This window comes from Podarcis bocagei, assembly GCF_964188305.1.
Source record: "Podarcis bocagei genome assembly, chromosome: 1".
In the NCBI taxonomy this organism is placed as follows: Eukaryota; Metazoa; Chordata; class Lepidosauria; order Squamata; family Lacertidae; genus Podarcis; species Podarcis bocagei.
The window spans coordinates 122,069,144-122,086,953 of record NC_138125.1 but is presented as its reverse complement, the minus strand read 5'-3'; the positions used below and the strand labels follow the sequence as shown (position 1 = coordinate 122,086,953).

Below are 17,810 nucleotides of genomic sequence, written 5' to 3'. Positions count from 1 at the left end.
CATATAAACTTAAGAGAAAAGCAATAAGGTAACTAATGAAATTTGTGTTGGTATTTTTATTTGGTTAAAGATAAAAAAAGATGGTGTATAATAAAAGGAGAATTCCCTGCATGTCTGGATCCAGGTTTGGGGCAAGTACTCTTTGGTGAGAGAACCCCAGCAGAGATTTAAAATCACAAAATAATATGCATCAAAGTAAAGTGTGGAATTATAGGCTGTTGGACCTTTAAATCATCCCTGTTTAAGTTGCTTCCAGAGTTCCCCTCTTCCCTTAGCATAGAAAGAGACCACACGTTTGGAAGTTAAAAATCACTTACTTACAAACTCTTTGAAGGTCAGATTCATGTGCTTTTCCATGCAGCAGTAATAAAAAACACAGGCAGGAAAACTCAGGTTCCAAAGTGGTAAATGTTTGTATAGAAGCAGAAAGATAGCTTGCTTAAGCCACGCGGTCTGAGTTTGGAGCATTCTTCATAGACCTCCTTACTGGTTAGGTTCACGTGGTAGAATGGGAAGAACAAAGGTCTGATAACACTTCCTCCCAAGGTGACCTAGCTAAGTCTACTCTATGGTCTCAACCCCTTCATTCATTCATTAATCTTCAGGACGCTGGTTATATACAGCTGCTTATCCTACAACTTGGACCCCAACGATTTGGGCTTGGCAACTTGTAGTGGGTTTCACATGTAGTGTTTGTGAAAACAGAATACCATTGCTGGGCACAACACAAGCATGACTGATCTCTGCAATATTTCAACAATATGAATGTTGTATAAGCTTTAATTATATGGAAATTAACCAGGGGGGGGGGAATGTCTGCAAGATGCCTGGAAAAGGACGCAGGTGGCGCCGTGGGTTAAACCACAGAGCCACTACTGGACCTAATGCTCAGGGGTCCCTTTACCTTTACCTACCTTCATTTAAACATCTGATAAAATGTGTGTTGCACTGGTTTGCCTCGCTCTATTGTCACCTTTGTAAATAAATCACACTGGGCGAGAAGAGACAGCTGGTAGAGGTGACATTTAAATTTGCTGACTTTCATAAATCTTCCTTTAGATGGAATATCAGAATGAAGGAATTGATGCTCCTATGGTTGACTATGAAGACAACAGGCCACTCCTAGACACGTTCCTCCAGAAACCAATGGGGCTACTTTCTCTGCTTGATGAAGAAAGCCGATTTCCCCAGGCAACAGACCTTACTTTAGTCGGTACGCCATGTCCAGCAATCCTCAACTGTGATTTTATATATACTTGGGGGGGGGGGGAGAGAGAGAAAGAAGGCCATAGATATTTTCATATTGCTTTAACTCATGACCATGTATTAAATTTCTGTTGCTTTGGTCAACCTATTAAGTCCCCATGTGCTCTTCATGAGCTTTGCCAATTGGAATTTTTTCCATACAGCTCACTGCTTTTCGGTTTTGGTTTTAATTGATAGGGGTCTGTTATCAACTATGAGCACTGTTAATATTAGCTCACCTTGAAGACCCATAGGCGTTTCTGGTGTCTTTGGCTTGGATCCTAGCTTCTGTCCCATGAATGGAGCAGAACTCTTCTTCTGTTAAATCATTTTTTATTAATTTTCCAGTAAAAAACCATCCAATTAACATATCAAATCATAATCCAATTAAAATTAAAAACTAAAATAAAAAAGACCAAATTATCATCCAAATTATAATTATTAATTTTTCGGGACTTCCCATAGTCTGGACCTTGAAGCATATCTCCAAATCTCAATCCTGCCTCTCCTTGTTGTTTCCATATTTTCCACATCTCGATTTTAACGCTTTGAAGTTCTCCGTCTCTGGCTCTACGATTCTCAATCATGTCAGACATCATAGATCCTTTCATCCATCAAGTACAGCTTTATTTGTGTATATATCTTTTGGAGCAGAACTCTTCTGATGCAACAGAACTTTCCATCCTCTCACTTCCCTGTCCAGGGCACAGCTCCCTTTCCCTCCTGAAAACCTATTCCTGGGGGTTAGGGGACCAGTTTACTTCTTTTCATGCTGCAGCTCCCAAAACATTTACACATTTTTTTAAACAGCAATCTGTAAAAAAAGTAAAAGAACAAATAAAAATGATATCCCTTCCCTGACTATAGCAGAAAAAGAGAATCACAAAAAGGCAGGGGATGCGGATGGTGCTGTGGGTTAAACCACAGAGCCTAATGCTTGCCGATCAGAAGGTCAGCGGTTCGAATCCCCACAACGGGGTGAGCTCCCGTTGCTCGATCCCCGCTCCTGCCAACCTAGCAGTTCGAAAGCACTTTAAAGTGCAAGTAGGTAAATGGGTAACGCTGCGGTGGGGAAGGTAAACGGCGTTTCCGTGTGCTGCTCTGGTTTGCCAGAAGCGGCTTAGTCATGCTGGCCACATGACCCAGAAGCTGTACGCCAGCTCCCTTGGCCAATAAAGCGAGATGAGCGCCGCAACCCCAGAGTTGGACACGACTGGACCTAATGGTCAGGGGTCCCTTTTCCTTTACCTTACCCCACCAATGGAAGTTCATTCTGCTTGTGCAACAGCATCTCTGGATGTGAATGGTTATCTCTGACCAGACCATTGCATTGGAAATAGTGAGTTAAAGAAAAAGCATGGGCTGATTCATGTCACCATTGCCGAAAACGACATGGTCACGTGAAAGCATCTCCTTGAGGGCCCAACTGCTGCTTGCCGCATGCAGAAAATAAAATAAATCAGCATTTTCCATGAAAATTGATTATACAGAGCTTATTTGAGAGTAGCTCTGAAACTATTTCACAATGTGAAAAGTGGATCACTTTGCAGTGACTCCTCTGGATCAAAAATGGTTGTGTGATTCAGGAATAGACTCATGAGAGCAGCACAGAGATTTATTAATATTATTTTTGGCTACTTGTTCACTCTGTTGGCTTTGGCTGGCTCCCTACTAATTAAACAAAAACTGTTTGTTGCTACTCAATTTATGCCAGCTGGTCAAACACTGGGAAATTAGCGCAACCCACCCTAGACATCTGCTAATATTGGGATAACAAATTCTGTTTTCTACTTAGACTTCCTGCTCCAGTAGTGATAGCAGGAAAATAGACACTGGTGCTATTTCTGCTAATGTCTAAGCTGATTTTTTTTTACCTTGCCCTATATATGTTAGTCAGCTGTTGTCCTAAACCTAACTGTATATCAAATATGAAATAAATGTCAGGGGAAGAAAATTAATGCAGTTGCACATGACATGGCAAAATCATTCAATAAAGCTGGCAGAATTAAGAAAGTTTGATCTTTGTGAAACATCTGGCCATTCGAAGCTTCAAAGGCCAAGTTTGTGAAACATCTGGCCATTCTAAGCTTTAAAGGCCTCTCCCCTTCCATAAACTGTCTTGCCATCCTTAATGCAACTACAGCAGCATAGGCGTTAAGAGGACAGAATTGCGAAACAATTATTTGCACTTTTATTTGAATCTCTGGCATGTATTCAATGAACTGGGCCTTAGAGAAGCTATTCTTCTTCTCTGCCTTAATCCCACCACTGCCACCATCAGTACAATGGGGATGATAATACAGTGGTACCTCGGGTTACATACGCTTCAGGTTACATACACTTCAGGTTACAGACTCCGCTAACCCAGAAATAGTACCTCGGGTTAAGAACTTTGCTTCAGGATGAGAACAGAAATCGTGCTCCGGTGGCGCGGCAGCAGCAGGAGGCCCCATTAGCTAAAGTGGGGCTTCAGGTTAAGAACAGTTTCAGGTTAAGAACAGTCCTCCGGAATAAATTAAGTACTTAACCCGAGGTACCACTGTACTGACCAACCTACCAGGACTTCTGTAGTGACTGCTACATAGCAGAGAAAGCCAAGGTGATACTGCCTAGATATTGTTGGACTCCAGCTCCTGTTATGATTGTACATTGGTCAGTTGAAAACCTAATACAGTCGTACCTTGGAAGTCAAACAGAATCCATTCCAGAAGTCTTCCAAAAAGTTCAGAAACCAAATTGCAGCTTCTGATTGGCTGCAGGAAGCTCCTGCAGCCAATCAGAGGCCATGGAAGCCCCGTCGGACATTGGGGTTCCAAAGAACATTTACAAACCGAAACACTCACTCCCGGGTTTGCGGTGTTCAGGAGCCAAAACGTCCGAGTACGAAGGCGCTTGGGATTCCAGGTACGACTGCAAGGCTTAAAAAATCAGGACTCTTTCTAGGGAAGAAAAGTGACATTAAAGATGTTGGAATTGTCCCTAAGGCTTGAAAAATACTGTGAAGTTTCACAGTTTTTATAATATGTTAACTAGTTGACCACGAGTGGGGGAGAAGGACCTGTAGTCGTGTCAGGTCTAGAAGAAGAAGGGGCCACACCAGTTTTATTTCTTTACCCTGAACGTTTGATTTTTGTGCTAGACCCTGCTTTCTTATGCAGGGACTTAATCCTGTAGCATCAATGCCAGTGCTCTTTCCCTTGGCCTTCCCCCACCCTGATCCAGTCTGGGGTTTGCCGCTGAACCCACAGGCCCCATGATGTGTCAGCATCCCCCCCCCTCCACCACAAGTGTTGACAACCTTGTTTTACAGGCCTTGCTCAAACTTGGCAAGGCAAAAAACACACAACACAACCCCAGGACAACACACCTTCTCCTGTGATGGCCTGGGATTTGGACTCGGAGGCTGAACCTGAGGAATCCCAGCCTGCACAGGAGTCCCTGCCTCCAGGGCCGGCTGAGCTGGGGCAGGGCCTTGAATCTGAAGGGCCCTCACCTGTGCCGGATCCTCAGGAGCAGACACCAGCTAAATCCGCTCTGACTCCTGAGGTGATGGAGGACCCATTGCCTGCAGGTGCTCCACTCTCAGCCCCATCAGAGGAAGCTGAGGTTGCCTCTGGGTCGGGTAACCCTCCAGCCTCTCCTGAGCTGCAGAGGCTCAGAGCAGAGAGGCGGAGGGAGCTAAGTTCCTGCAGGAGGAGTGCTCGCCTCCAGGCCAGGAGAGGTGAGTCACCAGAGGATCAGGGCTGCCCTATGCCTCGGGGCAGATAAAAGCCAGCCAGCCCTAGTCCCAGGTTGCGGGAGCAATGTTGTTGCTAGCCTGTTCCTGCCTGCACCCTGTCCTGCTCTTCTGCCGGAGTTCCTGACCCCACCCGACTCCCTGCCTTGGACCCAGCTTCAGCTTTGACGGACTGTCTCCATACTGCACCCTTTACCTTGGACTGGATTCAGACCACGCCTCTCGGTTAGCCCCCGGGACCAGCACATCTCCCTTCAGGCATCACTGACTACTGACACTCTGAATTTCCAGAATCTTATACTCGTGGATTGTAGTAGGGCTGTGAGTAGTTCTAGAGATATATCCTAAATGTTGTAGCTTTGCTTTGTAAAGAAAAAAGTAAGGCAAAATAAGACGGATATTGGCAATCTCTGCTGGCATTCCTCCTGTAGCTTTCCATAAATAGCTGGGAAGTGGTAGGAGTGTGACAGAAATGCGAGGGGAAAGTGACTTACCTGTTAGCTCGCTAGGATAATTCCTTTTCAAAGCAAACAGAAAGAAAGAACAAAAGAGTCATGAGAGAAAGAAGTGTGGAAAGAAGTGTGGGCTGCCGCCATTACTGCAAAGAAAAACAACATCGTTTGGATATGTGGGCAGGAAGCATCCACACATAATTGCCAAGGCCCGTCTGTGGTTCAGAGAATGGACTAGTAATTATGTTTCCTCTTTTTTAAACGATTAGATAAATTTGAAGATAATTTACGATGCAAGTACTTCTGGAGACCCAAGCGAGTGGAGCTGTGTTTTGGCATTCAACACTACGCTGGGAAGGTAGGTGCTTTATATATAACTTGACACAAGTCCAAATGCAGTATATGATCCAGTTTCTCTTAAAGTGCTTTCGGATTCTCTTTAACGTTTTAAGTGTGTTCATATTTCACAAATCTAGAAACTTTTTTTAAAAAAGCCCAAAACACCATGATAGCGGTGTTTGAGGATGTTCTAACCTCTACTGTCGTGGTCTGGGGCAAGAAATATCTGGTGCCTTGCATCCATTTTGAGCCTACAGCTGGCCATTGACCTACCTGAACACACGCACACTAGCCTTTGACATTTGATATTTGTGTGGCTTTTGTGGGGCCAACTCTATTGTTTTATGTACGTTCCTTGGTTTGTTTTAAATCAGGCATCCCCAAACTTGTCCCTCCAGCTGCTTTGGGACTACAATTCCCAGCATCCCTGACCACTGGTCCTGTTAGCTAGGGATGATGGGAGTTGTAGTCCCAAAATATCTGGAGGGCCAAGTTTGGGGGTGCCTGTTTTAAATGGATTTCAAGATTATATGGTTGTAACCCACCCTGGGACCTTGTGATGAAGGGCAGGTGAGAAATTCCTTAAATAAAACAATAAATAACTATAGCTTTTAAATACATAGCAGAATTTTATAACGGCCCATTTTGCTTTTAACCTCCCCTATGGTATAGGTGCAGTACGATGCTTATGGCTTCCTTGAGAAGAACAGAGACACTCTTCCTGCTGACATAGTGGTGGTACTGAGGACTTCAGAGAACAGACTTCTCCAGCAGCTCTTTTCAAGTCCTTTAACCAAAACAGGTACTCCTTATCTTCTTCTTCTCCTCTGGTGATCTTCTTCTCCTCTGGTGATCACCTTCTTCTCTGGTGATCACTCATAGCTGAGTAAGATTGTCTTCCATAAACACGGTTTTAACAGTGAGTCCGTAAGTGACTGTGGAGGCCACACGTCCTTCCACAGTGGGGACATTGGTTTCCGGGCGGGAGTTGATCACAGTGAGGGTTTGCCAAGTGTGCCTTCCTCTTAGCACATTTCTCCATTTCATCCTGAGTTTGAGCGTCTTCAAAGCCCATGACACCTTTGGTAAAGGCTGTTCTCCAGTTGGAGCACTCGCAGGCCAGTGTTTCCCAGTTGTCGGTGCTTATACTACATTTTTTAGATTTGCCTTGAGAGAGCCTTTAAACCTCTTTTGTTGACCACCAGCGTTACGCTTTCCATTTTTAAGTTCAGAGGTCCGTTTCAGGTCCATTACCATGTTGAATTGCAGGGTGGATTTCTGCTTTCAGTGCGCATGCAGAGATCCCATGAATAATAATTTGTCAGTTCACTTCTGTGTTAGGAAAAAGTTCAGCATGTGTGCTCCTGATGCATCCACGGAGCTCTTTCGGACATGAAATTGAATGGGAAGCCCTTCCTTGTGAGTGTGCCAAAAAGAAAAAAGAAAATTCTCCTCTCTGTGGATTAGACAGCACGATTCTGTAACACACACCACATAAAGATAACCTGTACATATGCTCACTGTTGGAAGCAAACAGAGTCTGTCAGTAACCACTGCATGGAAGAAAAATAGTTCATTTCACAGTAAAAGCCTATCTGTGGCATAATAGAAATGATATATGGCACTTGTAAAAATACATGATGGCTCGTAGGTCTAACATGACATTGTTTTAATGAGTTGGAAAGGCCAAGTAAATCACTTGTGATTAGAGAAGTGTAATGGAGTCAAGTCCTACTAGGAAATTGTGATTATGAGAGAAAGGTATCTCACGTGTTTGTTGTTTAATAGACAATCTCAGGATCACTGTTTAGAAGATGTCACAAGATATTTTGAAACAAGCTGAAGAAAATAGCATACTAGCGTCTTCCCAGGCCTGTTTTAGAGTTTATTTTCCTCCATGTTCTCCTCCTGCACATGTCTGGGGCGTGAGATTATGCCTGTTCCTCTTCAAACATGCTAGACATCAGTGATCTCTGCAGGGACAATGCACAATGTGCCAGGGTGGCTGGATGCAAAAGAAGAGAGCTCTTGTGCCTTTAATAGTTGTGCAGAAAACAGATTTTCAACAGGTGTAGCTTTCATGGCAATATAGAATCATAGAATTGTAGAGATGGAAGGGACCCTAATGGCCATCTAGTCCAACCCCCTGAAATGCAGAGATCTCAACTAAAGCATCTATGGCAGATGGTCATCCAACCACTGCTTTAAAAACTCTGAGAAGAAGAGGACCTCCAAAAGGAGTCCATCGCACGGTCGAACAGCTCTTACTGTCAGAAAGTTCTTCCCGATGTTTAGTTGGAATCTCCTTTCTTGTAACTTGAATCCATTGGTTTGCGTCCTACCCTCCAGAGCAGGAGAAAACAAGCTTGCTCCCTCTTCCGTGTTGACAGCCCTTGAGTTATTTGAAGATGGTGGTCATATCTCCTCTCAGTCTCCTCTTTTCCAGGCTAAATATACCAAACTGCCTCAACTGTTCCTCACAAGGCTTGGTTTCCAGACCCTCAATCATCTTGGTTCCCCTTCTCTGCACACACATTCCAGCTTGTCAACGTCCTTCTTAAACTGTGGTGCCCAGAACTGGACACAGTACTCCAGATGTGGTCTGACCCAAGGCAGAATAGAGTTGGACTATTACTTCCCATGATCCACTTGATACTTCTGTTGTTGCAGCCTAGAATAGCATTAGCCTTTTTTTTGTGTGCTGCTGCTGCATCACACTGTTGACTCATGTTCACCTTGTGGTCTACTAAGACCCCTAGATCCTTTACTTGCAAGCCAGGTGTCTTATTCTTAATAGAGTGAGAGCCCTGCCCTCTTTTCTGCACCTGGTCACCCTAGGGCGTACACAAATACCTGTACAGGTGAGCTCTAACTGCTTGCTATCTACCATGGGATTTGAGCCTACACATCCTGGATTTCACACATGCACTCCATGTTCAGACATTATGCCTGTGCGTGGGCATCTGGAGCTGCCAAAATTAAGACAGGTTCACAGGTGAAGCAGGAAGACACATTTTCACTTTCCTGCTACATGTTGGGAGAAGGTAGAGGAGAGCATCATCTGAATGCATCCCTTGATTTCTCAAGGCAATCTTCATTGTCACAGTCGGAGCCTTCACATTTCTGAAATCCCATTGAGAACACTTGATGCCAAGGAAGGCTGGGGGGTATCAGTTTGGATAGGACAGGTGCCTCTTTGTTATGCCGATTCTTCCATAGAATTTGAGGGCTGCTGCTGCTGTAGCAATGCAGGGCTTACAGAAATCTTCAAAGTATTGCCAGATTTTTCTTAACTGTGTAGTTAACCCAAAGGGCTTGTAGTATTTGTGGTGCAAAGCAGAAAAATCGACCATCAATCCCTGTGTGCAAAGCAGATTTATTGTAGAAAGTTTCTAGGGCGGGGGAATGAATTCAAAAAAGCAAACAAGTCTCAACAGTTCCTGTAACATTACACGCACTTCAGAACTCTGAACTACACATAATATAACTGAGACGACTGAGATGTTTCAGAGCTCTGAAGTACATGTAATGTAATTGAAGCAAGAGAGGATGTTTTTTACCCCAAGAGCTCTGATGTATGTGAAATATAACTGAGCCAGTTGAGTCTTGCTTGTTTCTTTGGATTGAGATTTATCCCCAGATGAAGAGCTTAGATATAGCTTGAAATGTATTGTGCTTGTTATCATGCCTTTCTGCAATAAATCTACTTCCTTCTTAATGTCAGACTGTTGATTTTCTAATTTGTGTTGCTAGAGCCTGACCCTCTTGTCAGACTACCACGAATACTTTCATAGGGCTGCAAACCTATTTCATTTTTTAAAAGCTGATTAGCATGCTTTCTTCAGTGAATTGCATAGCCAATGAGTTTGCGAACACTTGTCTGAAATAATTAACTCAGGTGCGTAATGGAGAATGTAGCAAGGGACTGAGAAATAACCTGCTGGAGAAATTTCGTAGATGGATTTGTCCCCTTCACCTCAAATTGAGGGGCTGACAGCTTCCCACATAATAATGCCTGCCCCTGCAAAGGGGTATGTGTGAGAGACATGGGCTTCCTTTACTGTCGTAAGCTTTGCCAGAGGCTTAGATGTATGCCCAACTGAAATTATCAGCATGTATCTGTGGAATTTTGTGAATGCTACAGCTTGCATGGTTTTGTAGACTGTAAACTGCTTTGAGGTTTTGTTTTTACAATCAAGCAGTATATAAATTTTATGAAATGAAATAAAATAGATATGGTGAAGGTTGTGCCAATCTTGAGGCAAGGGCAGTGGGGAATATTCAGTTTCCTCTGCCATTTGCAGTCTGTATGGAAGTTCTGGTTGCTTCAAAGCTCACATGGTGCATGTTGGTTGTTGCTGGCATCTGTCTGTCTCGAGAGACAATGGAGTGCACCTCCAGGGGTGAAGCCAAACAGCTGTGTTAGTCGCACCAAAGTGGCCTCCCCAGGGCACAAGTCAGGGTAGTGTGTATGGAGGTCCTAGGATGCCTAGACAACAAGACCTACCACTTGGCTTCAATGATGTGGTCCAAAGGAAAGGAAAGCAATATGGCCACAGGAGACCAAGCCCTTTAGGTTGTTCACTAAGAAAATGTTATGTTGTTATTGTTAATTAAATTTCTATACTGCTCTTCATCTGAAGTTCACAGGGTGGCTTCCAATATAAAATCACAAAAATACATACCATAATAACAAACAAAAACAGTAAAAACAAACACACACACACCCAACATCTTAAAAGGTCATAGATTGTTAAATTAGCCATAGACCTAAGAGAAGAAGAGGAGTTCGGATTTGATATCCCGCTTTATCACTACCCTAGGGAGTCTCAAAGCGGCTAACATTCTCCTTTCCCTTCCTCCCCCACAACAAACACTCTGTGAGGTGAGTGGGGCTGAGAGACTTCAAAGAAGTGTGACTGGCCCAAGGTCACCCAGCAGCTGCATGTGGAGGAGCGGGGAAGCGAACCTGGTTCACCAGATTACGAGTCTACCGCTCTGAACCACTACACCACACTGAAGAGGAATGTTTTTGCCTGGCACATAAAGATACAATGGCACCAGGTGAGCCTCCCTGAAGAGAGCATTCCGCAATTAGGGAGCCACCACGTAAAAGACCCATTCTCATGTTGCTACCCTCCAGGCCTCTCATGGAGGAGACACACAAAAGAAGGGCCTCAGGTAATAATTGCAGGCTCGGGGTCGGTTCATATGAGGAGAGGCAGTCTTTGAGGAATTGCAGCCCTGAGCTGCTTAAGGCTTTATAGATCAAAACTAGCTCTTTGAATTGGGCCCATAAAAGAATTGGCAGCCAGTGTAGTTGGGCCAGGACTGGTGTTATATACTCAAACCATCTTTCCCCAGTGAGCAACCTGGCCACTGAATTCTGCGCCAGCGGAAGTTTCCAAACCATCTCCAGAGGCAGCCCTCGGTTTAATGCATTGCAGGAATCTAACCTAGAGGATACCAAAGCATAGACAACAAAAATTAGGCTATCCTTGTCCAGATAAGGACACAGCTGGGCCACCAGCCGAAGCTGACGGAAGCCACCAAGGCCACCTGAACCTCAAGCGACAGCAATGGATCCAGGAGTAGCCCCAGAATGAGAACCCACTCCTTCAGAGGGAGTGTGGCCCCATAAAGAGCAGACAGCCTCCCACCTATCCAGCCTAGGGAACCAACTACTAACAGTCCCTCGTAGTCTCATCTGAACTGATCTTAAGTCTCTTGGCCTTAACCCAGTCCACTGGATAAGACCTGGCATTCAGCAATAGCAGCCACAGTCCCAAGGGCTGGCTAATAGGACAGCCGAAATTCCCCATGTTGGAGGAGGGGCTGGCACGCAGCGCAGTCACTAACTGCCTGTACCATGTGCCTCATACCCAGCCTGCCCCACCTTCCACACCGTACCTCCCTGAACTGCTGCGACCGGGGTCTCCCCTGCTCTCCCCAGCTCCTCTCTCCTCACTTTCCTGCCATTAAATATAAAACAATAAGTTGCTGTCCTTTTCACGACACCCCAAATCAGCTGCCTGAGATAGTCACCTCACTCTACCTAATAGCTGGGCCAGCCCTGTGGGATGGAGATTTCATACATAAGTAGATAATAAAAACTCATGATGTGATTCAGTTTATTGCACCATTTTTTTGTTGCTGTGCAGCATAGACTGTTTTGAAAATAGAGAAAGGGGCTCATTATACTACTGGTTAAATGCATTTTTGCATTTTCTAAGCTGATAGGGACCCAGTAACTCCATTCTGTGTGAGAATGTACCACTAGGTGGTGCTATCACAGAGCAAAGAATTGCTTTGAAAAGGATGGCCTCTACAAAATATATTTTCTAAATATTGTTCTGGAGAGGTGTTGGGGTTTTTTAAGTACTCTCTACCATGCTGACATCATCACAGAAAACATTTTGTTTGTTTGTGAGTATATTATTTACTGAGCACGTTTACCCACTCGATTCGGCGAGACTTGCTCCAAGGTTAGTGTTTACAGGACTGCAATCTTACAACAGCAGAACTGAAGCAGTAGTAAACAAAATTGAAAAGGCAAACTCGCTCTGTGAATGTAAGATTCTAATGTGACAATCTCTACAATAACATTAAACGTATTAGTTCTAGGAGCCCATCGTTCATTTATTTATTGTTTTGAAATGTAAGGGAGAAGGTGGTGTTTCAAATGTTGCAAAAAAAATATGCAACACATAGTTCCTCATGAATAAGAAGCAATCAGCCTGCTTTTGGGTTGGTGGCATCATTTACTGCTCCTAAGCTCTAAGGATATGCAGGTGAGTAAAACAGAATGAGGGACGCAGGTGGTGCTGTGGGTTAAACCACAGAGCCTAGGACTTTCCGATCAGAAAGTCGGCGGTTCGAATCCCCGCAACGGGGTGAGCTCCCATTGCTCAGTCCCTGCTCCTGCCAACCTAGCAGTTCAAAAGCACGTCAAAGTGCAAGTAGATAAATAGGTACTGCTCCGGCGGGAAGGTAAACGGCGTTTCTGTGCACTCCTCTAGTTTGCCAGAAGCGGCTTAGTCATGCTGGCCACATGACCCAGAAAAACTGTCTGTGGACAAACGTCGGCTCCCTCGGCCAGTAAAGTGAGATGAGCACCGCAACCCCAAAGTCTGTCATGACTGGACCTAATGGTCAGGGGTCGTTTTACCCTTTACCTTTAAAACAGAGTGAAATGCAACAGCACTACCTCTCCTGGGATTTCCACACTGGAGAATTGCATTTAGATTTGGATATCCTTTCTGGGCTAGGATGCACATTTATTTAAAGCTTCTCCCAGAGAATCTTGGGAGCTATAGTTTGCTGAGGGCCTGGAGAAGTATGGCTCTTTCAGGGGGATACTACAGTTCCTGAGATTCTTTGGGGAAAGAAATGTGCTTTCACTATGCATTGAAAGTCCTTTAGTTGTATTGTGTGGATCTGACCCCAGTCTGAAGCAGGGATATATTTAGCTTGATACACCACAAGCACCCCAGGTGCTTGCATTTATCATGACCAGATAAATGTAACAGATGAGCAGGAAAGAAAGAAAGCAACAGTAATCACTCTAGGTCTGAACTTGGTTCCCAGGGGAAAGGGATAAGATGTTTCACAGCTGAAAACGTAGCACTGTGCAGCACAAATTAGAACTGAACTGTGTGCTACCGTATTTTTCACCCTATAGGGCGCACCGGCCCATAGGGCGCACCTCGGCCGTGGGGCTGGGGCGAGGGGAAACCCGAGCTTCCCCCGATCCTAGCCCCCAGAACAGGCTGCTATCCGCAAGCCTTGCGAGCCCGGCGGCAACTCCCGCCGGGCTCGCAAGGCGTGCGGACACCTGCGAGAAGCACGGGACGCCCTCCGGAGGGCACCCCGTGCTTCGGGCTGCAGGCTGCTGCCCACAAGCCTTGCGAGCCCGCGGGAACTCCCGCCGGGCTTGCAAGGCTTGCGGATAGCTTCCTGAAGCCTGGAGAGCGAGAGGGGTCGGTGCGCACGACCCCTCTCGCTCTCCAGGCTTCAGCGAAAGCCTGCATTCGCCCCATAGGACGCACACACATTTCCCCTTCATTTTTGGAGGGGAAAAAGTGCGTCCTATAGGGCGGAAAATATGGTAATTCATCAGTGTGCGAAAAGAGTTCTAATGTATGAGGAAGGGATGCAGGTGGCACTGTGGTCTAAACCACTGAGCCTCTTGGGCTTGCCAATCAGAAGGTCAGTGGTTCGAATCCCCGCGACAGAGTGAGCTCCTGTCGCTCTGTCCCAGCTCCTGCCAATCTAGCAGTTCGAAAGCACGCCAGTGCAAGTAGATAAATAGGTACCGCTGTGGCGGGAAGGTAAACGGTGTGTCCGTGTGCTGCTCTGGTTTCCCTCATGGTGTCTCGTTGTGCCAGAAGCGGTTTAGTCATGCTGTGGCCACATGACCCGGAAACCTGTCTGTGTACAAACACCGGCTCCCTTGGCCTGAAAGCAAGATGAGCGCCACAACCCCATAGTCACCTTTGACTGGACCATCCAGGGATCCTTTACCTTTTTTAATGCATGAGTGGAAAGGTCTAGTTAGCCCTGCATTCTGTTTCCACAGGAAGCTTACAGGCAGAGCACAGGATGGCCTGTTGAAAAAAGAGGACAGAGCTCCTGCACATTTAACAGTTATGTAACAGAGGGAATTTCAGCAGGTCATGCAAGCTGCAGCTGCTAAAATTCCCTCTTCTGCACAAATATTAATGAGGCAGGATTCCTGTCCATCTTTGCATTGGGCTACCCTAGCAGGCTGTAAAGGCAACAGCGTTAAAGCTGTCAGGTTGCAATCGGTGGTGCAGCTAGGTAATTTTAGACCCATGACTTAAGGGGGGGGGCGGATTTACAATTGTGTCTACGTTTTTGATATATTAAAGCAAAAAAAAGCAAAGCAAAATGCAGCTTGCCAACCCTGATGTAGGAAAAGCGTGTGCAGTCTTGCCATTTAAACTCACTTAAATCAAAGCACCATCTGTTTGCAAGTGCCCCTATCACCTGCCATTCTCTGGGTCCCATTTGCAGGTTCCTGGGCTTCATGTCTGAGTTCCAGTCCCAGTTGCACCACTGGTTGCAACCAAGAGACCGCCAGTGTGGTATAGTGGTTCAGAGCGGTGGACTTTGTAATCTGGTGAACCGGGTTTACTTCCCCGCTCCTCCACATGCAGCTGCTGGGTGACCTTGGGCTAGTCACACTTCTCTGAAGTCTCTCAGCCCCACTCACCTCACAGAGTGTTTGTTGTGGGGGAGGAGGGGAAAGGAGAATGTTAGCCACTTTGAGACTCCTTCGGGTAGTGATGAAGCGGGATATCGAATCCAAACTCTTCTCTTCTTCTTAACCCTACAAGAGACTAAGCCGTAGCAATGTCTCCAATCGTGGACAGGGGCGGAGGAAGGGGGTGTAGTGAGGGTGGGCTGCCCCAGGTGTCACCACTGAGGGGGGTGACAAAATGCCAGGCGGCACTCACCAACGGGGCCTGCAGCACACCCCAGCCACGCATCTCTCCTGGGATTGACATGGTGGCTGGGTGCCCACAGGCTCCACGCTGCCCCAAATGGTCTGCCCCGCTGCCTCCCCCTCAGCTGTAGGGCAGGCAGACTTCTTGGAAGAAGAAGATTTGATATCCCGCTTTATCACTACCCGAAGGAGTCTCAAAGCGGCTCACATTCTCCTTTCCCTTCCTCCCACACAACAAACACTCTGTGAGGTGAGTGGGGCTGAGAGACTTCAGAGAAGTGTGACTGGCCCAAGGTCACCCAGCAGCTGCATGTGGAGGAGCGAAGACGCGAACCCGGTTCACCAGATTACGAGTCCTCCGCTCTTAACCACTACACCACACTGGCTCTCACTTTTTGGAGGCCCTGCGGAGCGCCCTGCACCAGCTGGCCCCACCCCACAGGCGGCTGGCCCCCCTCCTGGGCGCAGGGCATGAGCGCCACCCCAGGCACCCAATCGCCTTGCTCCACCGCTGTGCCCACCCACCCCTTTCACTGCCTACTCTGCAAGCAGGGTCTCAGAAGTGCTGTGTTGCTGCAAATGGAAGCGGTGTCGATAAGCAGGAGAAGGAAATCTTGAAGGACTGTGGCCTATTCATAATTATTATTTTTCTGTTAAGGTTTAATACGGTGTTTCCCAGCCTGGTATCACTCCCATTATCCCTGGCTATGCTGACTGGGGCTGATGGAACTTATTGTCTAAAGCATGTGGAGGGTGCTGAGTTGGGGAAGGCTGGTTTAACAGCATCTTCTTTAGCAAATGGCACTTTGAGAGAGATCACAGATTGTTCGGGGGTTTGTTTTTTTTACTGTGCCACTTGAATTCCAATCTCAACGTGATTGATGTATGTACAGAATTTATTCCGTGGCCTGATACGCATCGTATACATTCATTTAAACGTAATATGCTTCCACTTAAGTTTATGCTTCTCCTTTTTTTTATTTCCATGAATAATCAAAGCGGGGGGGGGAACGACTCCAAAGCTATTTACAGTTTATTAATTCTGCTCATAATAAAATGGAATGGAGGTTTGGAATTGCATGCTTTCTTGGCTGAAAGATAACTGCAGACTTCTCCCCCCTTCCCCCCAATATAATGGACCAGTAACAAAGCTATTACAATGATAACGTCTCCATTTATAGATAAATCAAAATGTATATTTTCCAAGAATTGAGAAAGTTAATTGAAAGTCTATAGTGCCTGCCTTAGAACTTTAAGGGCTTTTCTTGCTTCTATATGTCTGGCCCATATGATAAAAAGCTTGTAAAAATTAATTGTATTTTGCCGTGTTGCCAGTGCTTTGTGCACAAAGAGCAGGCCTTAAACCACAGATGGGCAAAGGAACATTTGTGAACTACACTGGTCTGCAGATGTGGGACATTAGCGAACTTGATTAAATATAGATTAACTGGGTCTGGGATTATATGAAGTTTTTATTACACTTAGTGGGCTTTCATTGGGCCTCCCTTCAAACTCAGGGTTGAGTTGGATGTCCAGTTGTTTTCCATCATGTAGTGCCTTTTTTTTAGTGCAGTGTATCACGTGTTTGCTCAGAAGAAAATCCCTCCGGCTTTTGGTGGGCTTACTCCCAGGAGAAGTGTGCATGGGATTGCAGCGATTATCCTTCACCTCACAACTGGCAGAAACTGAGCTGAACTGGAAAATGTTCACAGTTAAAATCTCTCAAGCAATAATTCCTGCAGAGAGAAATCAGGAAAATCCCCTCCGTGCGCCAAGAGGCTAGGGGAGAGTATCTAGGGCTGCCAGGATGAAACATGGAGAATGTGGCCCTCCCATTGATTTGTTATCTAGTCTGTCTGTAAGAAGGTTTGTTGGCACAGGAAAGGTAGCCTTGGACAGCAATTGGTATTGTTTTTAAATATGCTATTCAGTTATTTCCAAAAGAAGTCATGAGCATGTGTTTGCGTGTCAAGGCCCTGAACCCCCCCCCCCCATTTGTTGAATAACATGGACATCAGTAGTTTAGGCTAATGGGCAAATTAAGGCCACAACTTTATTGGTTACAGAATGTGAGTGGTATTGGCTTAGGCATTGGAATTGAACCGACTATATACAGCATCTTAAAAAGCAGAGACATCACCTTGCCAACAAAGGTCCCTATAGTTAAAGCTATGGTTTTCCCAGTAGTGATGTATGGAAGTGAGAGCTGGACCATAAAGAAGGCTGACCGCTGAAGAATTGGTGCTTTTGAATTATGGTGCTGGAGGAGACTCTTGAGAGTCCCATGGACTGCAAGAAGATCAAACCTCTCCATTCTTAAGGAAATCAGCCCTGAGTGCTCACTGGAAGGACAAATCGTGAAGCTGAGGTTCCAATACTTTGGCCACCTCATGAGAAGAGAAGGCTCCCTGGAAAAGACCCTGATGTTGGGAAAGATGGAGGGCACAAGGAGAAGGGGACAACAGAAGACGAGATGGTTGGACAGTGTTCTCGGAGCTACAAACATGAGTCTGACCAAACTGAGGGAGGCAGTGGAAGACAGGAGTGCCTGGCGTGCTCTGGTCCATGG

At 45.8% G+C, this 17,810-nt stretch overlaps 1 protein-coding gene across 1 annotated transcript in view; it reads left to right on the top strand.

The window, feature by feature from the left end:
• MYO3B (myosin IIIB) overlaps positions 1 to 17,810 on the top strand; it is a 297,619-nt gene that overhangs the window by 152,454 nt on the left and 127,355 nt on the right. The window contains exons 21-23 of the mRNA XM_081181948.1: positions 1,060 to 1,213; positions 5,703 to 5,791; positions 6,445 to 6,574. Coding sequence (XP_081038074.1) covers positions 1,060 to 1,213; positions 5,703 to 5,791; positions 6,445 to 6,574 — 373 coding nt within the window. The remainder of the gene's footprint in view (positions 1 to 1,059; positions 1,214 to 5,702; positions 5,792 to 6,444; positions 6,575 to 17,810) is intronic.